This window comes from Geotrypetes seraphini, chromosome 2, assembly GCF_902459505.1.
Source record: "Geotrypetes seraphini chromosome 2, aGeoSer1.1, whole genome shotgun sequence".
NCBI classification, from domain to species: Eukaryota; Metazoa; Chordata; class Amphibia; order Gymnophiona; family Dermophiidae; genus Geotrypetes; species Geotrypetes seraphini.
The window spans coordinates 332,706,122-332,733,792 of NC_047085.1; the positions used below are offsets into that span (position 1 = coordinate 332,706,122).

The 27,671-nt window shown below is 45.0% G+C and overlaps 1 protein-coding gene across 6 annotated transcripts in view; it reads left to right on the forward strand.

Moving 5' to 3' along the window:
• The window catches only part of NME8 (NME/NM23 family member 8), a 548,390-nt gene that overhangs the window by 268,853 nt on the left and 251,866 nt on the right, over nucleotides 1–27,671 (forward strand). For all 6 annotated transcript variants that reach the window (XM_033930225.1, XM_033930226.1, XM_033930230.1 and 3 more), the window contains one exon: nucleotides 20,363–20,455. In XM_033930225.1, the coding sequence (XP_033786116.1) occupies nucleotides 20,363–20,455 (93 nt within the window). The remainder of the gene's footprint in view (nucleotides 1–20,362; nucleotides 20,456–27,671) is intronic.

The following is a 27,671-nucleotide window of genomic DNA, read 5'->3' on the forward strand; positions in this document are numbered from 1 at the left end:
TATCAAAACATTGCTGCTGAGATTTTTCCATCCATGTTTTGAATAACATAGTCCCTCAGACTATCTTGCAGATTTTCAGCAGACTACTCTCAGTATTCTACAAACAAAAATACATGTCAAGAATAGCATTTGATGCATTCAAACTAACATCAAGAAGATCGGCCATGTCTGTTGCAATGAGGTATCTTGCTTGGCTGCGAGTTTCTGACATGGATATTAATCTTCAAGATTGGTTAGCCAACATCCCATGTCATGGTGAAGACTTTGACGACTGAATAGAGGCGGCTACTCAAAAGCATACACAGCATGAGCAGAATTGGAACTCTTTAAACAGATCTAAGTCTAAGCCTGCTGCAACAATCTAAGCCTGCTACAAATCCTACTTAATCCTACAAGAGAAAGTATTGTGGTAGTGACGCTTGGCTGGGTTGGAGTGACTCACACGAGGCCCGTGCCACAAGGAATAGATGTTTGTGGCCTGTAGCCTGCCAGTGGCTCCCACGCCCACTGGTGTGCTCTGGCTCTATTCTCTTAGCTGAGTGCAAAAATAAAGTTCACCACACAAAGTTTTCAATAAAACACTTCTCAGTTTAATTCAGGTATTTTCATTAAAAACTCAGTTCATGTTAGATGGCCAAATATCCAGTAATTCACAAAAATAACTCATGTACAGAAAAATTCTCAACAGTTCAGATTAGAACACATTTTTCCATGCTGTGGCAACATTACAACCTTTTCTCTAAAAAACCCCAACAACAGTGTGGTTTTTTTTCAACACAGTTCCACAGCCTCAATCCCGCCCTGGGCATACTGGCTTGCACTATCCAGGAGAGCAAAAATAAAGCAGAAACAAAACAGAAAAATTTTTTCCACTCTGCAATGCTTCAATGCTATAGTCTTTTACAGAATAGTCCTGAAATAAGCAGTTCTGATCACAGGAACTCCCCCCCCAAACAAAACTTTTCCCTTTTCCCGGGAACCACCTGAGTTCCAGTCCTACAGGTATTTCAGTTTTAAAGTAAAGTTCCTGGTTTTTAGCCACTTCTCTGGGTCACACAATCCCAAGCAAAAATACAGTCAAACTTTGGATTACGAGTAACCCGGTTTGCGAGTGTTTTGCAAGACGAGCAAAACACTCGGCAGACTTTTGACTCACAAACCCAGCATTGACTCGATTTGCGAGCCCCCACCCGACCCGACCGCGGGAACCAAAAGTATTGCACCCCCCGAGGCCACCGGCGCTGCTCCCTCCCTTCACGATCGTCTCCTCCCCATCTACCGACTGGCCCTGTCCTTAAACGTGTACCACCGGAGTTAGAAAGGGTCTGCCGCCAGTCTGCTGCTGAGCCTTGAGCATCTGCGCATGCTCAAGGCCTTCTGGATCTCATCCTCACTGAGATTCTCATGAGACTCGAGATCTCATGAGAATCTCGGAGAGGGTGAGTTCCAGAAGTCCTGAGCATGCGCAGATGCTTAAGGCTCAGCAGCAGACTGGCGGCAGGCCCTTTCTAACTCCAGAGGCACACGTTTAAGGACAGGGCCAGTCGGGGAGGGGGAGGGAAGAGGCGATAGCAGCACCGGTGGCCTCGGATGGAGCATGGGAGTCGGGGTGCGTCCGGCAGGAGTGAGCCAGCACCTGAGAGTCCCAGCAGAGGGGGTAGTGGCATCCGGGGGGGGGGGGCAGCGTCCGGGAGCAGCAGAGCCAACAGTGTCCAGTCGGGCTCTGTGGTGGCGGCGGTTTGCTTAGCCAGCACCACCCGCAGTGAGAGGCAGCAAACAGCAGCAGAGGAGGAGAATTGGAGGAGCTTCGTGGATGGGTCTGTGGCAGAGGCAGCAGTGGAGGTGTCCCTAATGGTAATTAAGTTTTTGGGGATGTGGAACGAATTGTTCAAGTTTACACTAACTCTTATGGGAAAAGTTGCTTTAATATACCAGTGTTTTGGTTTAAGAGCATGCTTCTTGAACGAATTATGCTCGTAAACCAAGGTACCACTGTACAAACAAAACAAAAAGGCAACACAGGCTTTCTTTTCTTCCTGTTTCCAGGTGCTAGCATAAAACACACAATAAATCAAACTGTAGTAACTTTCAAAGTAGGAAACTTCCCACCTGCTGTGCTATGGCTACAGCTCCATGCCGTCCTCCCCCTCTGGTTCCAAGGGTGAGCTAATTTCTCACTGCATGGTGGCGTCTGGGCTAGTTTCCTCTGCAGGACTCTCTAGCTCTGGGCTGACATCTTCCATTTCCCAATCGGCCAGCTGGTGTGGGAGAGCCTTCAAGGGCTCCCTGCTGCTTCCCCTGCTTCTCCTTCCTCTCGGCTCCCCCCTCTACTTGGCAAGCTATCAGAGAAAAAGGGCTTTGTAATACCCTGCCCCACCCCCTCTGCTAACTCAGGCAGAATCTTAAAGGAGCCATCCACCTTTTACCATGGGTTCTAAATACTGCCTCTTAAAGGGACAGGAATAAACCTAGGGAATTCTGGAAGTTGTAGTTTTCTGCTCTGGGACACTTTCAGGCATAATCTCTGCTTAAAGGCAGCAACAGGGACCTCCAGGGCACTGAATAAAGGATCCCCACTGCACTGCCCAGGGTCACTGTCACAGTATTCAGCCACATCCTCTTCTATAAAATCTCCACCACAGAAGAGACAAAACAATTCCTAGTTTTTGGCTCCTCAAAAGCCAGCTCAGTCTTTTTGACGTGCTTCTAGAGAACATGGCAAAATTCCTCCTTCTCAGTTTCTTCCCCAACCCATTGGAGGTCAACTGCAATTGTTTCATCGGTGCTGAACTCTCATCACAACAGATTCTTTTGTCCTCACAGTCATCAAGGAGGGTTATTCTCTTCATTTTGCAACTATTCCTCTGAACCACCCTCCAAAAGAGTCCTCTTTCACATCTCAGCAGACGTATTTCTTCTTCAGAAAATCAAAGCTGTGCTTCTTTTAAATGCCATAGAAGTGGTTACCCCTTCTCAGAAAAATCAGGAGTTCTACTCCAAATATTTTCTAATTTCAGAGATGTGAGGTCTTCATCCAGTTATCGACCTCTGAGCCTTAAACAAATATCTAAATAGAGAGGTTTCACATGCTCTCTTTAGGGACTTTATACTCTCTTCTAGAATGAAATGACTGGCTATGCTCTCGACTTCAAAGAGGCCTATACACATATAGCCATACATCCCTATCGGAGAAAGTTTCTGCATTTTTGGATTGCTCTGCTCATCAACACTTCTAGTACAAAGTTCTGCCATTCAGCCTGGCTTCTTCCCCAAAAGTATTCACCAAGTGCTTAGTCATAGTGACAGCAGCTCTACGTACTCACGGGTTACAAGTGTTTTCATAGCTAGATGACTGGCTGATGAAAGCTACATCTCCTTAAGCAGTAAACAGTTGATGATAAATTCAACCTTCCCAACTACCATTAGGAGCCCTATTTGACACCGTTCATCTACGGGCATTTCTACTTCAACAAAGACAAGACAAATTTGCTTCATCTGTGCAATCAAGTCTCTATTTTACAAACCATCTCAGTGAGACAGATGATGTGTCTCATAGGTCACATGGCCTCTACAATTCATGTTACCCCTTTTACAAGTCTTCATCTCAGATCAGCTCAGTGGATTCTAGCATCTCAATAGTGTCAAGCTCTCGATCCTTTATCTCTAAAGATCAGTTACCTCATTGCTTTGTCAATCCCTTCCATCCAATCTTTCCAAGGGTCTGCTGTTTCACGTCCCTCCACATCAGAAAATACCACAGACATGTCCATGTATGCTTGGGGGCTCACCTAGAGAGTCTCGGAACACAGGTTCGTTGGTTTGCTCAAGAGAAGACATTCCACATCAATTTGTTAGAGCTATGGGCAATTTGAAATGTTGTAAAAACCTTTCAAGAGAGTCTTTCCAACCAAGTACTTCTTGTTTGAACAGACAATCAATTAGCGATGTACTACATCAACAAACAAGGAGGAACAGGCCCTCTCCCTCTGTGCCAAGAGGTAGAGCATATTTGGAACTGGGTGATAGCTCACAACATATTTCTCATCTATGTTCAAGGCAAACTGAATATTCTAGCTGACAAGCTCAGCAGATTTCTTTAACCACACAAGTGGACTCTTGACTCTAAAGTTTTACGCCACATCTTACTATAGGGAACTCCTCAAATAAGAACATAAGCAGTGTCTCTGTTGGGTCAGACCAGAGGTCCATCATGCCCAGCAGTCCGCTCACGCGGCGGCCCATCAGGTCCAAGACCTGTATAGTGATCCTCTATCTATACCCTTCTATCCCCTTTTCCTTCAGGAAGTTATCTAATCCCTTCTTGAACCCCAATACCGTACTCTGTCCTATTATACCCTCCAGAAGCGCATTCTAGATGTCCACCACCCTTTGGGTGAAAAAACTTTCTAGCATTGGTTCTGAATCTGTCCCTTCTCAATTTTTCTGAATGCCCTCTCGTTCTTATAGTTTTCGAGAGTTTGAAGAATCTGTCCCTCTCCACTTTCTCTATGCCCTTCATGATCTTGTAGGTCTCTATCATGTCCCCTCTAAGTCTCCGCTTCTCTAGGGAAAAGAGCCCCAGTTTCTCCAGTCTTTCAGCATATGAAAGGTTTTCCATACTTTTTATCAATCGTGTCAGTCTTTACTGAACCCTCTCGAGTGTCGCCATATCATTCTTAAGGTATGGTTACCAATACTGGATGCAGTACTCCAGACGGGGGTGCACCATCGCCCAATACAACGGCAGGATAACTTATTTCGTTCTGGTTGTAATACCTTTCTTGATAATACCTAGCATTCTATTCGCCTTCTTAGAGGCCGCTGCGCACTGTGCCGACGGCTTCATTGTCTTGTCCACTATTACACCCAAGTCCTTTTCTTGGGTGCTTTCACCCATTACCAGCCCTCCTATCGTATAGCTGAACTTCGGGTTTCTGTTTCCCACATGCAAGACTTTACATTTTTCTACATTAAACTTCATCTGCCATCTCGTCGCCCAGTCTCCTAGTTTGTTCAGGTCCCTTTGTAAATCTTCGCAGTCCTCTTTAGTCCTAACTCCACTAAATAATTTGGTGTCGTCTGCAAATTTTATTACTTTGCACTTCGTCCCTGTTTCTAGATCATTTATAAATACATTGAACAGCAGTGGTCCGAGTACCGACCACTGCGGAACACCACTTGTGACCCTCCTCCAGTCCAAGTAGTGGTCCTTCACTCCTACCCTTTGCTTTCTACCCGCCAACCAATTTTTGATCCATCTATGTACGTCTCCTTCGACCCCATAGTTCTTCAGTTTCCATAGTAGGCTTTTTGGAAATCTAAGTATACGATGTCTATGGGATCCCCTTAGTCCATCCTTTGTTTATTTATTTATTTTATTTATTTATTTATTTATTTTTATTTATTTATTTATTTAGATTTATATCCCGTTCTCCCAGTAGCTCAGAACGGTCTACAAGTAAACATACACAGTAGAAGTAATTAGGCAAATAAGATGTACAATAGGTTTAGGTGCTTGGACATACAAAATTGTGCAGTATTTATCAGGGTACAACAATTTTTCAGAGTACAGACAATTTATCAGAGTACAGACTAAGAGAGGACTATACTGAAATTTAGGAGAAGTTAAATAGGGGAGAGAAGAGAGAGGTGGGGTTTAAGGGGGGGTGTAGACTGAGGGAGATCTTTAGTTGAAGAGGAGGGTCTTTACCATTTTACGGAATGTCAATAAAGAGTTCTGTTGCCTGAGTTGGGGGGGGAGTTTATTCCAGAGATGTGGGATGAAGTGGCTGTAGGATCGTTTGCGGGCAGTTTCTGAGAGGAGGGACCTTCCAGGGGGAATGCATAGGCGTATTTCCGATTTTGAGCGGAGGGAGCGAGTGGGGGTGTAGATGGGAAGCTTAGATTTTATGTAGGAGGGGGTGGTGGCATAAATTCTCTTGTGGGCTACTGCTAGGGCCTTGAAAGCACAGCGCTGGCTAATTGGGAGCCAGTGTTCAGCGCGGAGTGCTGGGGAGACGGGATCATGGTAGTTGAGGTTGTGTAGGAGGCGGATAGCTGCATTTTGGACACGTTGGAGGCGTTTGAGATTATTTTTGGTTAGTCCATTAAATAGGGAGTTACAGTAATCCATTCTGGAGAGGACATATGTGTAGAGGAGTTGGGCGAGGTCAGGTGTGGAGATGTAGGGTTTGATCCTTTTCAGTTGGCGGAGGTAGTAGAAGGAGGTGGAGATTACTTGGGATATGTGGGCAGATAGGGATAAGTGTCCATCTAAAGTTACTCCTAGGCTGCGTACCTGATCTGTTGCCGTTAGTAGAGTGGAGTCCCATGCTAGGGTAGGACGTGTGAATTTGGTGCTTTTTTTCCTGATCCATAAGAGTTCTGTTTTAGTGGCGTTTAGTTGAAGTTTGTTGTTTGACATCCAAGTTTTCATATCAGAGAGGCAATGTTGGAGGTTAGTAATTTGGGACGATCGGTTCTCGCCTAGTGGGAGGAGCAGCTGGATGTCATCTGCATAAGAGTGGATTTTAATGCTATATTTCTGCGCTATATCAATGACAGGTCTGATGTAGAGGTTGAATAGGAGGGGGGATAGAAGGGCGCCTTGAGGAACACCATATTTGATAGGCTTGGGGCGAGATTTGTGTGTTCCTAGTAGGACAGTCTGGGTCCTTTGATGGAGGAAGGAGGTGATCCATTGGAGGGCTGTGTCCTTGATTCCGAGGTCATAGAGTCTGGATGTGAGGAGGTGGTGGTCGACTGTGTCAAAGGCAGCGCTGAGGTCAAGTAGGACTAGTAGGGCATCACTGCCTTTGTCGAGTATTGCCCAGCTGTCATCAATGATGTCAAGGAGTACTGACTCTGTGCTGTGGCCTTTTCGGAAGCCGGACTGGACAGGGGATAGAGCAGCTTGTTCTTCAATGAAGGGGTGAAGTCGGTGGAGCACAATTCGTTCAAGGAGTTTGGAGACAAATGGGAGGTTGGAGACTGGGCGATAGTTGCCGGGTTTGTTAGGATCAAGGGTGGGTTTTTTGAGAGTGGGCTTGATAATAGCTGACTTCCAGCTGAGGGGCACAGTCCCAGTGGTTAGAGAGGTGTTAATGATGGGGAGGATGGATTCGAAGAAGTGCAATAAGTTCGTTTGGCACGATCTTTTCCTTTGCAGAAGCCATGCTGGCTTGTTTTCATCAGTTTATTCCTTTCTAGATGCTCATCGATGCTGTCTTTTATCAGCGCTTCCGCCATCTTCCCCGGAACCGAAGTCAAATTTACCGGTCTGTAGTTCCCCGGATCACCTCTCAATCCTTTTTTAAAGATGGGCGTAACATTACATATCTTCCAATCCTCCGGGATCATGCCTGTTTTCAGGGATAGATTACAAACCTGCTGTAGTAGTTCTGCTATTTCCTCCTTTTTCAATACCCTAGGGTGGATTCCGTCCGGGCCTGGAGATTTGTCAGTTTTTAATCTATCTGCTTATGTATGTCTTCAAGGCTTACCTCCATGGATGTTAATTTTTCTGCTTGATCTCCTTTGAAGATTTTTTCAGGTTCTGGCACATTGGATGTGTTCTCTTTTGTAAATACTGATGAAAAGAACATGTTTAGTCTATCTGCCACTTCTTTTTCCTCCTTCACTACTCCTTTCCTTTCTCCGTCATCCAGTTTATGTCTCCCCACAATCATAAATTGCCTCAATTCTGTTCCAAACAGTACTCTCCTCATCATCTCAAAGCAGATGCCTTTCTTCTGGATTGTCCAACAAAGTTCTCTATTCATTTCCACCAATCTTCATTCTTAAGACCTTAGTCAAGCTCAAGAGTGAATCGGCCACCATGATCCTGATAGCTCTTCAGTGACCCAGACAACCATGGTTCTCCCTTCTATTTCAGCCGAGTGCTAAAGATCCAATTCCTTTACAAATCTTTCCATCTCTGCTCACTCAAAGTCTGTTACATCCCAATCTGCAATTTCTGCACCTGATAGCTTGGCACCTCTTGGTCTGACTCAGTACAAGCCATTATAGCTGCTTCAAGAAAACCTACTCAGCAATACTATCAATATAAGTGGACATGCTTCAATTTGTGGTGTACTCTCCATCACAAAAATGCTTTCTCCTCTTCTCTTCCTTCAGTGTTGAATTATCTTCTTATTTATCCAATTCGGGACTGAAAACCACTTCAGTCAGAGTTCACCTCAGTGCTATTAGTGCTTATCATCTTCCTGTCAACAGTAAACCTCTGGCCACTCATCCGCTTGTTTCCAGCTTCATGAAAGGACTTTTCAATTCCAAACCTCCATTCAAGCTGCCTCCAGTTGCCTGGGATCTTAATGTTGTCCTTGCCATAAACCACCATTTGAACCACTGGTGTCTACTCATACGTTTCTCACTTGGAAAGTGGTCTTCTTGATTTCTATCACTTCCACATGTAGAGTGCGTGAGCTTCAATTATTGGTTTCAGACCCACCATACACAATTTATCATGACAAGGTGGTTCTCTGGACCCATTCTAAATTTCTTCCAAAAGTAGTCACGGAATTTTGCCTAAATCAATCCATTGTATTTCCAGTTTTCTTTCCAAAGTCTCATTCTCATCTTGGAAAAACAGCTCTTCATACATTGGACTGTAAGTGTGCCTTGGCTTATTACATACCAAGGACTAAGCCACCACACAGGACTTCTCAAATGTTCATCTGACCCTAACAGATTGGGCAGTCTGTAATCAAGAGAACTATTTCTACATGGCTAATGGCCTGTTTTTTTTTCCTTCTGCTATGCTCAGGCTGGGCTGCAGCTTGTGGGATGTGTTATAGCACACAAAGTCCTAGCTATGGCAGCATCAGTAGCTTTATTACGTTCCACTTTAATTGATGAAATTTGCAAAGCAGCTACTTAGTCCTCAATTCACACATTCTTATCTCACTACAGTCTAGAATCCAATTCCAGACAAAATTGTCTTTATCCCAGGACAAACAGGCAGCATATTCTCATATCAGGGTGATGTCATCCATGGAGCTCTAATGCGAATAGACTCGCAAGCAGATTTGCTTGTAAAACTTTTAGAAAGTTCGCGACTGCCGCACCGCACATGCGCGAGTGCCTTCCTGCCTGACGTAGGGGGTGCGACTCCTCAGTTCTGTTTTCCAAGGAGCCTAGAAGTCCTCATTTTGACACTCTGCGCTAGACTTAGTTCTGCTCGTGCCTTCTATCACCGCGGCTCGTGTTTTTTCCTTAAAGGGTCGCAGTGTTTATTGCACGTTTCATTTTCTAAAAAGAAATAATAATAATAAAAAAAGTTTTGTTTCTTTTTTCTTCGTGTCACAGCAGGGCCTAACCCACGGTCTCAGCCGGCAGGCTTCGATTTTTCCGCAGCTGGTTTTCATTCTATGTCCCAGCCGGTCACAGGCTTCAAGAAGTATAGCTGGTGCCAGCGCGAGATCTCCTTCACTGACCCACACAAGTGGTGTGCAAAGTAGAGAGTTGCGCGGGGACAGAAATCCCACCCGTCCCCGCCAAAATCCCACCCGTCCCCACCCGTCCCCGCCAAAATCCCACCCGTCCCCATGAGGAATCCCTCCGTCCCCGCGAGGAATCCCCTCCGTCCCCACCCGTCCCCGCGAGGAATCCCCTCCGTCCCCACCCGTCCCCACGAGGAATCCCCTCCGTCCCCGCGAGGAATCCCCTCCGTCACCATCCTTCCCTATAAACTTCAGAAATAGTTATTTTATTTAATTATGCTACTGAATTAAAGGCTCTGGTAGAGACCCATTTACAAATAAGCAAAGAGACTTTATTAATTTGGAAATATTAATTGGGAAGAATACATACTTTGTAAATGGGTTTCTACCAGAACCTCTAATGTAAATATAAAATATAAATACTCAGCTGATGAGAACCCACAAACTGTCAGCTGAGGACTTCCTTTGCAGTTGGCCGGGGGTCCCTTTTGCCAAGCTTGGCAGGCAGCAGTAGCGTCCCTGAGTCACAGATGCTGGCACCTCAGTGGCTCATGGATGCTGCCAGCGACTGCTGCGCTTGGTGGAGGGGAGTTCTGGCCATCTCTAGAGAAGGTCCTCTGCTGGCGGTGCTTGGGGATCCCCACCAGTCGCAGCAAGGGTCAACAAGTACTTCAACACTGTAGAAATAAAACCAGAAATGCATTTCCTTTTCTTTTGAACACAAAACAAAGACATCTGCCATATATATTTCCCAAAGCTAACATATTTTAGTCAATAAATTCCGTTTTTTACCTTCGTTGTCTGGAGACTTATTTTTCCATAAAGTTGGTCCCAGTTTCTTTTTTCCACTTTCCCATCTTCTGTAAATTCTTCTGTTGCTGTCCATTGGTTCCCCCTACCATGGTCCAGCATTTATCTCTTTCTCATCTTTCGTGCCTGCCCACCAGCCCCATGCCCAACATTTCTCCTTCTATCACCCCTCTCCAACACTATGCCACATCTCTCCCTCCATTCCCTTCACCACTGTCCAATATTCCTCTCTCTTGCATCCCTTTCAATCTGTCCCATTGTTCCCTTGCCACATTTCTCACTCTCATCTTTTTCTTCCCTATCACATTCTGTACCTTCCTCCCTACGACCAAAAATTCTCCTCTTTCTTCCATTTGCCGTGTGTGTGCCGTGAGGGAGGTCTGGTGCCCCAGAGTAAGAGCAGGGGTGCCCACACTTTATGGGCTTGCGAGCTACTTTATAATGACTAAGTCAAAATGATCTACCAACAATAACATTTTTAAAAAACACAAAGCACAATGAAAGGCAGAGAAAATGTTAATTATTCATATTCCGGGTTTTTTCAAAGAGGTCACGGCAGATGACTCTATGCAATGTCACCTCGGTAACAAAATACAAAAATAGACAAATACACCCCCCTCCCTTTTTACTAAACCACAATAGTAGGTTTTAGCACAGGGAGTTACGCTGAATGCCTCGCGCTGCTCTCAATGCTCATAGGCTCCCTGCGGTTTAGTAAAAGTGAGCCATAGTGCAAAATATAGACAGCAGATATAAATTCTCAAAACAGACACATTTTGATCACTAAATTGAAAATAAAATCATTTTTCCTACCTTTGCTGTTTGGTGATTTCATGAGTCTCTGGTTGCACTTTCTTCTTCTGACTGTGCATCCAATCTTTCTTCCTTTCTTTCAGCCTCCTGTATGTTTCCTCTCCTCCAGACCTCATTCTCTCCCCCAACTTTTTCTTTCTGTCTCCCTGTTCCCCCTTCTTTCTGTCTCCCTGTCTGCCCCCTTTCTTTCTTTCTTTCTCCTTGCCCTCCCCCAAGCCACTCGGTTTGCTGCCACCGCCATCGGGGAATAGCCCCCAAGCCACCGCTGTCCCAAGCTTTCCCTGCAGAAGCGTCGCGCTGACCAGCATTCTGCTCCCTGACGTCAATTCTGATGTAGGAGAGGAATTTCCGGGCCAACAAGGCATTTCTCCTCATTCCATCCAGCCTGAGCCCCATCTCTCCTTGATCCAGCATTTCCCTTCTGTGTTTGTCAGAATTACCATTCCAGCTATTTTCCAGCATCACCCTTCTTTGTGTCCATCTCACCTATATCCCTATCTCACCACTTTTTCAGAATCTTCATTTGTCTCTGTCCTTGTCTTTACCCCATGTTCACCATTTGCCCTTTCAATGTCTTTATCTCCCCCCCCCACTTTTTCAGCATTACTTATATGTCTCTATTTCACCTCCTCTTCATGTCCCCTCTGTATCTCTATCCTTATTCAGTAGGTCCTGCTTACTCTTTCTCTTCTTTGTGTCACTATCTCCATTTTCAGCTTTCCCCCCTTTTCCTTTGTTACTGCACCCGGTAGCCAGAATCTTTCCACCCTCCCTCCACTCCGGCCCAGCCCAGTATGAAATATTTCCTTTTGTTTCCCTCCCCTCTCTCTTCTCCTCCCTCACCCATGAGTCCTGCATCTGGCCCTCTCCCTTCTACCTGCACCTGGCAACACTCCCCTGCTCCGCGGCTCTCTTCAGCAACTCGTCAGCAGCGGTGATCAAGACAAGCTGCCGACATCAAGGCCTTCCCTCTACAGAGTCCCGCCTTTGTGGAAAAAGGAAGTTGAAACAAGCGGGACTCGCAAAGGGTAGGCCCCGACATCAGAAGCTTGTGTCGATTGCTGCTGCTGAGTTGCCGAAGAGAGCCGAGGAGCAGGGGGTGTGGCCAGAAGCAGGTAGAAGGGAGAGGGAGATAGGAAGGCTGTAGAAGCTCCGGAGCATGACTCCGACCTCGGCCAGGATGATTTCTTTTTCAGGCGTGCAGCTTACAAGTCCGGCGTTGCGGCGGGAAATAGCCATGCTGAGCAGTGAGCTCAGCACGTACACAGATGAAAGCCTTGCTTGCTGATTGGTCCGGTGGCACGGGGAGCGGGGCCGCTGGACCAATCAGCAAGCAAGGCTTTCGTCTTAGTACTTGCTGAGCTTACTGCTCAGTATGGCTATTTCCCGCCGCGACGCCGGACTTGTAAGCTGCACGCCTGCATCGCCAGAATTTAGGTAGGCTGTTTTCATCCCCTTGGGAGTCCCGTGGGCCAGGGGGCGTCCCCATGGGAGTCCCGTGGGTCAGGGGGGCATCCCCGTGGGAATCCTGTGGGTCAGGGGGCGTCCCCGTGGGAGTCCCGTGGGCCAGGGGGGGATCCCCGCGATCTCCTTCCCGTGCAGACCTCTAGTGTAAAGTGTTTAGGACCTAACCATTGTCCGGAGTCATGTGCCCAGTGTGCTACGCTTCAAACTTGAGCCCTTAAACGTCATCAAATTCAGGTAGAAAAAAATATTCAACGGCATGGATAGGCCTTTACCTAAGGCCCTGACCCCGATTACAACCTCGACCTCAACCCCAAATCCAGTCAAGTCTTCTTCGGGGCTACCACCTTTGACCTCGACCTTAATAAAACCTTCCTCGTTTGGAAAGTCCTCGTCTTCAGGGAAGTAAGTTAAATCTTCCCCTGAGGAGCCGTTATCCTCACTGTCTCCCTCAAGTAAGATAGCTAAGCCAACTCCTCTGGACATGCCACCCTTAGAACTGGTGGTTTTGAAGCTTCCTAAGAAACGTGTCTCAAAATCGAGGCATCTTTCTTCTTTGAGGTCATCTTCCTCGGAGACTATAGCCATACCAAATGTACCAGATTCAATGGTCTCGGTGCCGGTTTTTCAGAATATGTTGGTCTCGGTGCAGGTTTTCCAGAATATGTTAGTTTTGCAGAATATGTTGCCCAATTCAATCCTATCTCGACTCTGCTTCCTGCAGTCCAGCCTGAGCACTTATCAGTATTATAAGGAGGTCAAGTCTTTGGCAGTGCCTCAAGCTCAACCTGGTCACTCTATACAAGGAGTCGAGTCCATAAGATTGCCTCCAAATGAATCTACACATTGTTCAAGGAGTTGAGTCCTTGAGAGTGCCTCGAGAACTCTATACAAGGAGTTGAGTCCTTAAGAGTACCTCGAGATACCTCGTTACAAGGAGCTGAGTTCTTTTTGGTATCTCGACCTCGTTCTTCGACTTCCAGCCCTACCTCTTCACATAAGGAGTTGCCCTTTTCGAGGCACAGGGCGAGGATGCCTCGACATTCATCTTCCACACTGGATCCGACTCAATCACGAGGCCGTGATTCGAGACTTACTTCTCCATCGAGGCCCAGGTCATCTTCTCGAGACAGGTCTCGTTTCTCCAGGCATCGTGCTCTTCAAGATCACAAACTCCTTTGAGGAGATCTGTTGTGGACCCTCACTACTCTTGTCAGTCAAGTTCTTCTCCTGCTAGGTTCTCTTCACATTCCAGAAGTGAGTCATCTTTGCCTATGGATTCAGATATCAGGTATCCAGAGAGGCTTCACATTCATTCTCTGCTATGAGAGGTACCTCGAGGGGTTCTCGATCAACTTCTCCTCGTCGAGATCATTCCTTTTCAGATCCGGTATCCTTTTCCAAGTTTCTATGTAAAATGAGTAAGGATCTTAACATATCTTTAGAATCTGACTCAAAATACTCTAAGGAGTATCAAGAAGAACTGAGAATGCCCTCTAGGGAGTCTCTCAAATTGCCAATAAATGGCATTTTTTCTCAAACTTTCAAAAGAAATCTTGAGACACCATATTCTTTTCCTGTTGTACCAGCAAAGTTGGAATTTCGTTATAAGATGGTCCAATGTAAGGGATTTGACAAGTCTCAATTATCCCATCAGCTTCTTCTTGTGGAATCTTTTTTTTTAAAACAAGAACTAATCCTGCCAAGGTTTATGCCATCGTCCCGCCTTGAAGAAAGGGCAGGACTATGGACAAGTTTGGTCGTTGGCTTTATCAAAATTCAATTATGACTGCCCGAGTTTTGAACTACAACTTTGTCTTCATATCTTATCTCAAGCATTTGGTCAACACCATGCTTGATTTTTTTCAAATATCTTCCCCAACATCGACTTCCAGCATTTCAACAACTACACAACACTCTGGGTCAACTTCGCATGCTTCCCGTTCAATCTGCATATGATGCGTTTGAACTCTCCTCTAGGGTCACTTCCTTTTCGGTGGCCATGTGTCGCCTTGCTTGACTTTGTACTGTGGACATGGACCTGAATCTGCAAGATCGAGTGGCTAACATCCCATGCCAGGGCAATGAGTTATTTGATGACTATTGAGACAGCTACCAAGCGCTTATCTGAGCATGAGAAGTCCTTTGCTTCCATCATTAGACCAAAGCTTTCCACTACCAAAGGTTAAAGACCTGTTCCATCCTACCAGAGGCGTTTTCCTCAGAAGGCACCTCCTTATTCAAGGCTGCCTACTAAGAAACAACAACAGCATCAACAATGGCAGCAAAAACCTCAGACACCTGCGGCACCCAAGACCTCTCGGTCTTTTTGACCATCTCACACAGAGCATAACATCAATCGTTCTGCCTCTGTCCTCTCCTCTTCCCATAGGGGGCCATCTCCATCTTTATTACATCTGACCTCTGGGTCCTCTCTATCATCAAGGAAGGTTACTCTCTTCATTTCATCCAGATTCCTCCAGATCTTCCCCCAAGAGAGTATCCTTCCAATCCATCCCATACCACCCTTCTTCTTCAGAACGCTCAAGCTCTGCTTCATCTCTGTGCCATCGAGGAGGAACAGCAGAGCAGGGGATTTTACTCCTGTTACTTCCTAGTTCTGAAGAATACAGGCGATCTGAGACCCATTTTGGATCTCAGGGTTCTCAACAAATTTTTAGTCAAAGAAAAATTATGCATATTGTCCCTGGCGTCCTTTTACCCCCTTCTAGATCAGAACGATTGGTTATGTTCTCTGGATCTCAAGGAGGCTTATACTCGCATCCCCATTCATCCCATCTCCCGTCAGTACCTCAGATTTCAGGTGGGGAATCTGCATTATCAATACAGAATGTTACCCTTTGGCCTGGCTTCATCTCCCAGAGTGTTCACCAAGTGCCTGGTGGTGGTAGCAGCAGCTCTAAGGAACCATGGTCTTCAGGTGTTCCCCTACCTAGACGACTGGCTCATCAAAGATTCAACATCTCAGGGGGTTATTGTAGCGACCCAACGGACTACGTGGTTCCTACAAAGCTTGGGGTTCGAAATCAACTTCCCAAAATCCCAACTACAGCCTTCTCAGACTCTACAATTCATCGGAGCTGTACTTGATATTGTGCAACTCAGAGCATTCCTTCCTCAACAACACCAGGATACTCTCATTCAACTTTGTCACAAAGTGTCATCCCTCACTTCACTTTCGATGAGACAGATGATGGTTCTCCTAGGTCACATGGCCTCTACAGTTCACGTGACTCCTTTTGCCAGACTTCACCTCAGAATTCCTCAGTGGACCCTGGCATCTCAGTGGGCGCAGGCCTTCAACCCACTCTCTCAGCTCATTACAGTGACTCCTTCGTTGAGACAGTCTCTCCACTGGCAGATGCTCTCTTCCAATCTCTCCAGAGGTTTACTGTTTCAAACGCCCCCTTATCAGATGGTCCTCACAACAGATTCCTCAACCTACACTTGGGGGGGGCTCATCTCAATGGTCTCTGTACTCAAGGGCATTGATCCAGCACTGATTGTCAGTGTCGTAAATCTGTTCGAACTCAGAGCGATCTTCAATGATCTCAAAGCTTTTCAGCATCTTCTTCACGATCAAGTAGTCCTCATTCGTACAGACAATCAAGTAGCCATGTAGTACGTCAACAAGCAGGAGGCACAGGATCTCTCCCTCTCCCAGGAAGCTCAAAAGGTGTGAAATTGGGCAATCCTTCACAACACCTTTCTAAAAGTTTATATTCAGGGAGAGAAAAACTGTCTAACAGACAAATTGAGTCATCTTCTGCAACCTCATGAATGGACACTCAGTGGGTGACCCCCCTCAGATAGATCTCTTTGTGTCTCCCCACAACAACAAACTGCTTCAGTTCTGCTCCAGGATATACTCCCCCCATCGCCTCGAGGCAGATGCTTTCCTTCTGGAATGGACGAATCAGTTTCTGTATGCTTTTCCTCCATTTCCTCTCATTCTGAAGACACTCGTCAAACTCAAACAAGAGCATGCCACCATGATTCTGATAGCTCCTTGGTTGCCCAGACAACCGTGTTTCTCTTTCTATTTCAATTCAACAGCAGGGAGCCACTACTTCTACCTGTTTATCCGTCTCTGCTTACACAGAGTCAGGGGTCTCTGCTTCATCCTAATCTGCAGTCTCTACACCTGACAGTTTGGTACCTCTCAACCTAACTGCCACTTTACAATTCTCTCAATCTGTTAAGGACATTTTAGAAGCTTCTAGGAAGCCTACCACCCGGCAATATTATAACCAGAAATTGACTAGGTGTTCTGCTTGGTGCACCATTCAAGTTTCAAGTTTATTAAAATTTTGATTAAACACAAATCAAGCTTTTAAGCGTTTTACAATTTATAATAAAATAGGGGAAGACAATACATACAATTAAACCACAAATTATACTTAATCAGACAGAAAGCAATGGGGAATAAGGGGGAGCTACAAAGTTAAAAGTAAAGAATACATAAAAGGGAAGTCACAAAAGGGAAGAGGGGGGTCAAAATTATTGGGCTATTCTGGCTAAGTTCTGGATTTATTTAAGTATCATATGCGTCAAGGAATAGATAGGTCTTTAAATTGCCTTAAATTTGTCTAAATTTGGATCCACCCTGATATGAAAAGGTAAAGAATTCCATATCGTAGGGCAGTAATAGTGAAGGAAGTTGCTCGACGTGTGCTAATAATTTTTAATGATGGGACATGAAGGAGGTGCTGATAGGATCTTAAATCTCGTGTAGGTTCACGAGGAATGAGAAGTTTATAAATAAAAGCCGGTTCTTTGGTGTTTTGTGTCATCACAAGGAGCCTCAATCTAACTCCTTGTCTTCAGTTTTGGATTACCTCTTGCATTTATCTCACTCAGACCTCAAATCCACATCCATTTGAGTCCATCTCAGTGCATTTGCTGCTTTTCATCAGCCTATTGAAGGGAAACCCCTTTCTGCTCATCCTGTGATTTCCAGAGTTATGAAAGGACTTTTCAATGTCAAGCCATCTCTCAAACCGCCTCCAGTGGTTTGGGATCTTAATGTTGTTCTTGCTCAGTTGATGAAGCTTCCATTTAAACCAATGTCTGAGGCTCATCTGAAATATCTCACATGGCAAGTGGTTTTCCTCATTGCTCTCACGTCTGCTCGCAGAGTCAGTGAGCTGCAAGCTTTAGTAGCAGACCCACCTTTCACAGTATTCCATCATGACAAGGTGGTCCTCCGTATTCATCCTAAATTCTTACCCAAGGTGGTTTCAGAATTTCATCTCAATAAATCTAATATACTTCCAATGTTTTTTTCCAAAGCCTCATTCTCATCCTGGAGAAACAGCTCTTCATACTCTGGACTGTAAGCGTGCTTTGGCGTTCTACTTGCAAAGGACTAAGCCAAACAGATCTGCTCAACTCTTTGTCTCCTTTGATCCAAACTAGTTGGGACATCCAGTTTCGAAGCACACCATCTCCAACTGGTTGTCTGCTTGCATCTCTTTCTGCTATGCTCAGGCTGGACTGCATCTATAGGTCGAGTCACAGCCCATAAAATAAGAGCCATGGCAGCATCAGTAGCTTTCCTTAGATCTACTCCTATTGAGGAAATCTGCAAAGCTACCACTTGGTCCTCGGTTCATACTTTCACCTCTCATTGTCTGGATTCTTTCTCCAGACAGGATGGCCAGTTTTACAAAATTTATTCTCCTAAATTTCCAACACTGCTTCACAGTAAACAGAAATCCATGGTGGCAGTCTAAGCAAAGGCTTGGCAGTGCAATCAAGCTTGGTGTCCAAGCCAACAGGAAGATCCTTCTTCTCCCTTGGTTCCTTGGGTTCTGGAGTTTTGCAGGATGGCCTGAAAAGGGGTCTTGCAGTGGCTTCGCTCCAGATTTATATTGCAGGTCTGTCCTTTCTAGGCCCTCTTGCCTTGAGAGGATCCTTGGTAATTCATCCGGATGTGGTCCGTTTCCTAAGGGGTGCGGTTCATCTGAGGCTTCCTTTGTACCTCTCTTGTCCAACATGGAATCTGAATCTGGTTCTCCGATTCCTGGCTCACTCACCTTATGAGCCTCTGGAGCAGGCATCCTTGATGGATCTCACAATCAAGGCGGTCTTCCTGGTAGTTGTCACTTCAGCTCAGAGGGTTTCAGAGCTTTAGGCTCTTTTGTTGGAATACTTTCCTGCGTATTACGGATGCCATGGTGCTGTTGTGTATGGTTCCTTCCTTTCTTCCAAAAGTGGTTTCTGTCTTCCATTTGAATCAGGAAGTCTGGCTTCTGGCATTTGTTCCTTCTGGTTCGAAGGCCCAGGATTGAGTGCTGCAGTCCCTGGATGTGCGCAGGCTCTTGCTGCGGTATTTGGAGGTTAGCAATGAGTTTTGTCTCTCAGACCACATGTTTGTCCTGGTGGGTCCTGCACACCAAGGCAGGCCTACCTTCATAAGCGTTGGAACGGGGGATGGGGCCCACAGGTCCTGGAATAAAGGGGGATTATACAAAAATGAAAGATTAGGTTCTTACCTTTGCTAATCTTATTTCTTGTAAATCCTCCCTTTATTCCGGGAACCCACCCTATATCTGTCTGATTTTGCTGATTGCCTGCCTTGAAGGCCTGCCTTGAAGCTGGATTTCGGTTTCACATCAGTCTTTATAAGAGTACCACCTGACTGGATTTAGTACTAAATTTTTTGGGGGGGTCTCTAATTCAAGCGCCCCTTCTGACAGTGCAAGCTATATCTCCCTATAGCACTGTTTTTTCATTCAGGTTTGTAATGTTTCATAACCTGTTCTTTTGTTTTTCATTGTTGCTGTTTTGCATATGCTGATATGAGCAGAAATGATTTGTCTGGCAGGGAGTTCCCCATTCCACTCTGTAGATGTTCCTGGCTGCTTTAAGACTGACTGACTGACTGACCAAGGGGCATGCTCCAGGTTATGCTATCAGAGGGAGGAGTTAAGACTTCAATTATTTGAGGCTTCCTACAGTTCCTGGTGGAAAGGCATGTACAACCCACTGGTCCTGGAATAATTGGAGGATTTACAAGAAAGAAGATTAGCAAAGGTAAGAACCTAATCTTTTGTTCAGTCCACACATTCACATCTCAATACCATCTTGAGCAAAATACCTGACAAAGCAATAGTTTGTCAGACAATTCTCAGAATTTGTTTGGTGTCTTGAATCCAACTCCATTCTTCTAGGCCCATTTTTATTCTGTTACAGGTTGCACCCTTACAACAAGACTGTACATAAGTTGGTGGTTTCTGGTTGGCCTTGCCATTGCAAGTCCCTGTTATCCTTGATTTTTTGTTTGCAGTGAGCTTGGTAGCTAGAGATTCCTGTATGTGAGAAATAATGTCCTGCTTGTCCTTGGAGAATGTAGTTACTCACCTGTAGCAGATGTTATCTGATGATTGCAAAGACATGTATTCTCACATTACTCCTTCCTTCCCAAGAAATTGTATTGCTTTAGCTTGATATTGTACTGCTTGTCCCTCATGTTCACATCAAGCAGGAAGGCAATCTTATATGCGCAGTCTCCTATCAGATGATGTATTCTCATAGATGACTTGTCTAGCTATCTTCAGAGAATACTTGCTACAGTTGAGTAATTTCCCTTTCACCCATTTCTTTGGTATTTAGGTGCTCAGTGATAGAATAACCCCCACAGTGTGGAACTATATAAATTGTTTTAAAATTGCCCCTTTCATATTGTTGGTGATTTTATTTTTGTCTAATACAGATTTCTTTATTACAGAGATAAAATACAATTTTTTAATTAATTTTCTATCTATTCTATTACCGATTTGCTATTGAAGATTCAACAAACAGGTCATATTTTTAAGGCAGAAGAAATAATGACTCTAACTGAAGAACAAGTAAGAAATATTTACCTAGAAAGTACAGAAGAGGTAGGTAAACATTTATTTATTTTTTATGAAGTATTTACAGTGGTGCGTGATTGAAGAAACTATAAACAGAGGGACTATTCAGAATGGTATTTTGCCAACATGCTTAGAGGGTTACTTTAGAACCATTGCCATGTGTATATTGCATACATGTATAAACGGCAATTTCAGAAAGACAAGGTTTACATTTGGAGATCTACAGCACACAGAGGTTTCAAGAGGTCATGATGGAGCTGAGACTGTGGCTTAGGCAAGCCAAATATCTCATCTATTTTCTGTTTTACAATGGGGATTCACAGTTATAGGAAAAAATGTTCCCATTAGCTTTTGCAATATCTCAGAGCCCTGCACAGATTTTTGAAAATTGCTAGATTTTGCCAAAGTTTTAAACATAAGGGATTAAGGGAGCAGATCTCTTTAATCCCCTGTTTCCACTTTAAATTGTAGATAGCTGGATGGCTGGTGGATATGAGGATAGCTTGGTCACTTGCCTGCTTGGTGCAAAGATGGTGGACCTCAGGCATCACCTAAATAGGGTCTTAGTTAGTGGTGGGGAGGAGTCTGCTCTTTTGATACATATTGATGCCAATGACAGGAAAATATGGGAGGGAGATTCTGGAAGCCAAATTTAGGTTTAGTTAGAAAGCTGAAATCTAGATCATCCAGGGTAGCATTTTCAGAAATGCTCCCTGTTCCAATCGCGGGACACAAAAGGCAGACAGAGCTCCGAAATCTCAATGTGTAGTGCAGGGATGAGGGATTTAAATTTGTTAGGAACTGGATAGCATTCTGGGAAAGGGGGAGCCTATTCCAAAGGGATGGACTCCACCTTAACCGGGATGGAACCAAACTGCTGGTGCTAACATTTACAAATAAGCTGGAACAACTTTTAAACCAAAGTGGGGGGAAAGACAGCCACCCAGCAGTGCATGGTTTGGTATACAGTATCCTTGAAGGATACTATTGAAACAGAACATTTAGGGACTCCCAATAGAGAGGTTTCAACCATGGTGAAAGGAAGCCAGGAGTGTTTAAGGGGAGAGCAGCTTAAAAGATGCAAATTATCCCTGTTAGATTCTTAGCAGGCCATAGATGCATAGAAAAAACAATATGAAATGTCTGTATATAAATGCTAGAAGCCTGAAAATAAGAATGGAAAAATGTTTATCCCAGGATAAGCAGACAGCATATTCTCATCATATGGGCGACATCATCCACGGAGCCCCGATGCAGAGAGCCTCGCAAGCAGACTTGCTGAAGAACTCTTAGAAAGTTTGCGACTGCCACCCCGTGCATGTGCAAGTGCCTTTCCGCCCGAGGTAGGGCGCGCGACTCCTCAGTTCTAAGTTTTCTGCGCAGCCGAGAAGTCCTCTGCACGAGAGTTAGTTCTAAACTCGTGCCTTCTCTCACTGTAGTTCGTGAATTTTATTTGCAGGGTGGCTGTGTTATTTGCTTGTTTGATTTTTTAAAAAAATATAGTTTTGTTTTTTGTTCATGTCACTGCGGGGCCTACTCCGCGGCCTCAGCCTGTGGGCTTCGATTTCGCCGCGGCCGTGTTTCATTCCATGTCCTGGCCGGTTATAGGGTTCAAGAAGTGCAGCCGGTGTCAACTAGATCAAATGCTGAGCTCAGATCTAAAGATATTACCATTGCGAAGTTCCCGTGAACTTCACTAAGGAAACCTGCTAAAACTGTCTCAGTACTGTGCATAGTTCGAAATCCTGCCTGTCTTGGATTTAGAACCTTTGTTGACTGGATATAAGAGACCAATAGCTCTAAAACTATCCTCTCTTGTCAGTTTTGCTAAAAAGCAAAGATATGAAACTGGCCTATAACTAGCTGGATTAAATATATCTAGATCTTTGTTCTTCAAAATAGGTTTAATAACTGCCTTTTTCCAGCATACTGGGACCTCACCCTTATTTAAACTGTTATGTATCATATTTAAAGCTAAAGCCGATAGCCCATGTTTAGAGTATAATAGCCATTGTGACAAAGTACATGGTGAGATCTGTTTGACACTTTCAAATTCTCATCTTGAGCAGCAGCTATGTCAGTGGTGATGAGACGTCTGGCATGGTCACGTGTTTCAGACCTTGATGTTAGCCACCAAGACCGTCTGGCCAATGCTCCATGCCTCGGTGATGAGCTTTATGGATCCTCCATTGACACCCAAAAGCTGTCCGCTCATGAAACCAGATGGGATGTGCTGGTTAAGCCCAAAAAGAAGCCTCCACCTGATCGGCCTTTTAAGCCTGCTTCTTCTTACCAACGCAGATATACTGCCAAGCTTACTCCTCAGGCACCTCCACAGCCTCATAGGCAGCGACAACAGCCACGTCAACAACCTAAACAACCGGCTGCTTCTCAAAAACCTGTAAAACCTTTTTGACATGCTCCAGAGCATAGCCAGCATTCCTCTGCTCCTTTCTCTGCCTCAGCCCATAGGGGGACATCTTTAGATTTACATCAATCGTGGGAGCTCATTACATCGGATCTTTGGGTCCTCAAAATCATTTGTCAAGGGTATATTCTTCATTTTCATACCCTTCCAACGGACCATCCTCCAAGAGAGTCTAATTTAAATCCGACGCAGTCCTCTTTTCTACTCCAGGAGGTTCAATCCCTCCTTCTCCTCAATGTCATCGAGGAAGTTCCTCCCTCTCAACACGACCAAGGATTTTATTCCCGATACTTCTTGGTTCCCAAAAAGACAGGATCTCCAAGCTCTCAACAAATATCTTACCAAAGAGAAGTTTCAAATGCTCTCTCTCGCCCTCCTTTATCCCCTATTGGCTCAGAATGAATGGCTATGCTTTCTGGACCTCAAGGAAGTCTACACATATATACCAATTCATCTGGCTTCCAGAAGATACTTTCACTTTCAAATAAGTCGTCATCACTACCAGTACAAAGTTCTTGTATTCGGCCTGGCATCTTCTTCCCAGAGTCTTCACGAAATGCTTAATTGTAGTGGCAGCAGCCCTCCGATCCTAGAGTCTTCAGGTGTTTCCTTGTCTGGACAACTGGTTGATCAAGGCTTTATCATCTCCGGAGGTGAACCCTGGCGACGACTCACACCATTTCTTTTCTTCAAACCTTGGGCTTCGAAATCAATTTTCCAAAGTCCAACCTCCAACCAACTCAACGTCTTCAGTTCTTCCCTCAGATCACCTAGCTGCCTTGCTTCATCTCTGTCAACAGATGTTTCAGCTACAAACACTCTCTGCAAGACGCATGATGGTTCTCCTAGGCTACATGGCCTCCACGGTTCATGTCACCCCACTAGCCAGATTGCATCTTTGCACTCCTCAGTGGGCCCTAGCTTCTCAGTAGTGTCAGGCAACAGATCCACTCTCACAGCATATCTCTGTAACCACATCTCTTCTGCAGTTTCTCCACTGGTGGACGACCTCCTCCAATCTATCCAGGTCTTCTTTTCCATCTTCCTCCGCATCACCAGGTACTCAAGACGGATGCTTCTACCTATGCCTGGGGAGCGCACATGAGTGGCCTTCAAACAGGGGTTATTGGACTTCCAAAGAACGCAAATTTCACATCAATTTGCTGGAGCTCAGAGCGATGTATTATGCACTAAAAACTTTTCAATATCTCCTGATCGACCAAGTTTTCCTCCTTCGCACGGACAATCAAGTAGCGATGTACTACATTAACAAGCAAGGAGGTACGGGCTCTCTTCCCCTTATCAAGAGGCTCAAAAGATTTGGCTTTGGGTGACCATCCGCAGCTTTTTTCTGAGAGCAGTCTATATACAGGGTGAACAGAATTCCTTGTCAGACAACCTCAGCAGAATTCTTCAGCCTCACGAATCGACACTCAGCTCGACAACTCTTCAGTTCATCGTTGCAGAATGGGGCACTCCTCAGGTAGTCTTATTTGCAGTTCCCCACAACCACAAACTACCCCGCTTCTGCTCCAGGTTTTACTCTCCTCACCGCCTGGAAGCAGATGCATTTCTTCTGGATTGGACGCAACTGTTCCTCTAAGCGTTCCTTCCCACTCCTCTCATCCTGAAAACTCTTTTCAAACTCAAGCAGGAGTCAGCCTCCATGATACTCATAGCTCCTCAGTGGTTTGCCCTTCTACTTCAACTCAGCACCAGGGAGCCCATTCTTAATCCATATTTCCTACTCTGCTTACACAGAATCAAGGAATTCTTCATCCTAACCTGCAATCGTTACACCTGACGGCTTGGTATCTCTCGGGCTGACATCATTGCATCTCTCTCAGCCTGTCTGCACTATTATTGACGCTTCCAGGAAATCGGACACTCAACAGTGTTATCGACAAAAGTGGATTCTATTTTCTTTCTAGTGTCTCCGTCATCATCATCATCATCATCATCATCATTCAGCTTCATTGTCATTGGAATTGGTGCTGGATTATCTCCTTCATCTCTCTGATTCTGGTCTTAAATCTCACATGTGGGCAATATCATCCATGGAGGCCCATTATGGACAGCTATACAAGTGCACAGGCACTTCAAAAACTTTAGAAAGTTCGCACCAGAGTCCATCTCAGCGCTATTACAGCTTTTCACATACCAGTTGAGGGAAAGCCTCTCACTGCTCATCCATTGGTCTCCAGATTCATGAAAGAACTTTTCAATGTTAAACCACCTCTCAAGCCTCCACCTGTCGTCGGGGACCTTAATGTAGTTCTTTCCAGGTTGATGAAGCCACCATTTGAACCAATGGCAACAGCTCATCTCAAATTTTTCACTTCTGCCAGGGTGGTCAGTGAGCTACAGGCATTAATCGCAGATCCACCTTTCACAGTTTTTCACCATGATAAAGTGGTTCTACACACACATCCTAAATTTCTACAGAAAGTAGTTATGGACTTTCATCTCAATCAGTCCATTGTTCTTCCAGTTTTTTTCCCTAACCCTCATTCTCATCCAGGAGAAACGGCGCTGCACACTTTGGACTGTAAACGTGCTTTGGCCTACTACATTGATCAGACAAAGCCTCATAGAACATCTCCCAACTCTTCATCTCATTTGATCCTAACAAGTTGGGTCATCCTGTAACCAAAAGGACAATTACCAACTGGTTGGCTGCCTGTATCTCATTCTGCTATACTCAGACTGTACTTCCTCTGGAGAGTCGTGTCAATGCTCATAAAGTCCGTGCTATGGCAGCTTCTATAGCTTTCTTCATATCTACTCCTATTGAGGAAATCTGCAAAGCTGCCACCTGGTTCTCAGTTCATACCTTCACTTCACATTACTGTTTGGAAATTTTTTCCATATGGCTTGGGCACTTCGGCCAGTCAGTTTTGCAAAATTTATTTTCTTAAAGGCAAACTCTCCCTCCCCATTCTAGTTAGCTTGGAGGTCACCCATATGTGAGAATATGGTGTCTTCTTGAACTGGGATAAAGCACAGTTACTTACTCTAACAGCAGGCAGATATTCTCACAACCCACCCACCTCCCCTTGTTGGCTTCTTTGCTGGCTTATCTTAACTGAGGGACCGCGTGTCTACATCGGGCGGGAAAGCAGTCGCACATGTGCGATGCGGGCTAATTGCGAACTTTCTAAGCTTAAAGTTGCAATTCACTTTTCAAGTGTCCGTACCGAGGCTCTGTCGGTGATGTCACCCATGTATGAGAATATCTTCCTGCTGTCCTTTGATAACACCTGTTACGGTAAGTAAGTGTTCTCTCGGGTCTGCCAGAGATCGATGCCATCATATAAATCTGTTGGAACTCAGAGCGATTTTCAATGCCCTCAAGGCTTTTCACCATCTTCTACAAGATCCGAGTTTTCCTTGTCTGTATGGACAATTAGGTGGCCATGTACTATATAAACAAGCAAGGAGGAACAGCATCTCTCCTTCTCTGTCAAGAGGGTCAAAAGATTTAGAATTGGGCAATTCCTCATAACATCTTCCTCAAAGCTGTTTACATTCAGGGGGAACAGAATTCTTTAGTGGACAAACTAAGCCATATTCTTCAACCTCACAAATGGACATTGAACTCAATAGCTCTCCATCATATCTTCTCTCAGTGGGAGATGCCTCAAGTAGACCTGTTTGAGTCTCCCCACAAGCACAAGCTGCCACAATTTTGCTCCAGACTATATTCTCCTCATCGCCTAGAAGTAGATGCTTTTCTCCTGGATTGGACGCACAAGTTCCTCTATGCATTTCCATCCATTCCTCTTGTTCTCAAGACGCTTGTCAAGCTCGAAGAGGAATCTGCAACCATGGTTCTCCATTCTACTTCAATTCAGTATCAAGGAGCCAATACCTCTACCAATTTTACCATCTCTTCTTACGCAGAGTCACAGTTCTCTTCTACAACCCAACCTGCAGTCTTTGTACCTGACAGCTTGGTATCTCTCAGGCTGACTTCAGCTGATCTACATTTTTCTCAGCCTATCAGAAACATCTTGGATGCTTCCATAAAACTGGCCAGACGACAATGTTATACTAAAAAATGGACCCGTTTTTCTGCCTGGTGTATACTTCACCACCAAGATCCTCAAGCCACATCTGTTTCCTCAGTTTTGGATTATCTCCTGCATTTGCTTCAAATGCAGGAGATAATCCAATCTGAGTGCACTTACTGCTTTACATCAACTAGTCTAGTGGATGGAAAACCTCTCGCAGTTCACTCTGTGGTTTCCTGATTCATGAAAGGATTTTTCTTTTAATAAATCTTTATTAGTTTTCAATTCGAGAACAGTGCATTAAATATTGTGACAAGGCTAGGGATAAGCCTGGCGCTGGCAACCCGGCTCCCACCTCAGGTGCAAATCTGAGTGCTCCCTAGAGGGCTATGCTGGGAATCCACAGCAAAACCAACACCACTACTACTACTAAGGAATAGTTCAAGTTTTTTCCTTTTATTACCCAGTTCAATGGCACTGGGTCTCAGGCAGCCACATCGGCTGATTGGGCTTAGCAACAATTTTACATAAACAATAACTTTCCGTCAAAACAAGCCAACGCTGCATTCAGGGAACCAAAAACAAAAACCAAAACTTTTCCCCTTTAAAACTTGCTATCTTGTGCCTGTGGTCTCTTCAGGAAGTTCTCCCCACCTGACCCACCTGAAGTATAAATGCCCCCACTACCCTTTTGATTATGGGATAGCGGCTGGGAACCATCCACCCTTTGTTCAATGGTCTTAAAGTCCCCACCCAAAGTTCCCCTTATCAGGGCTGTACAATGTCAGGTCACTGAATTCCC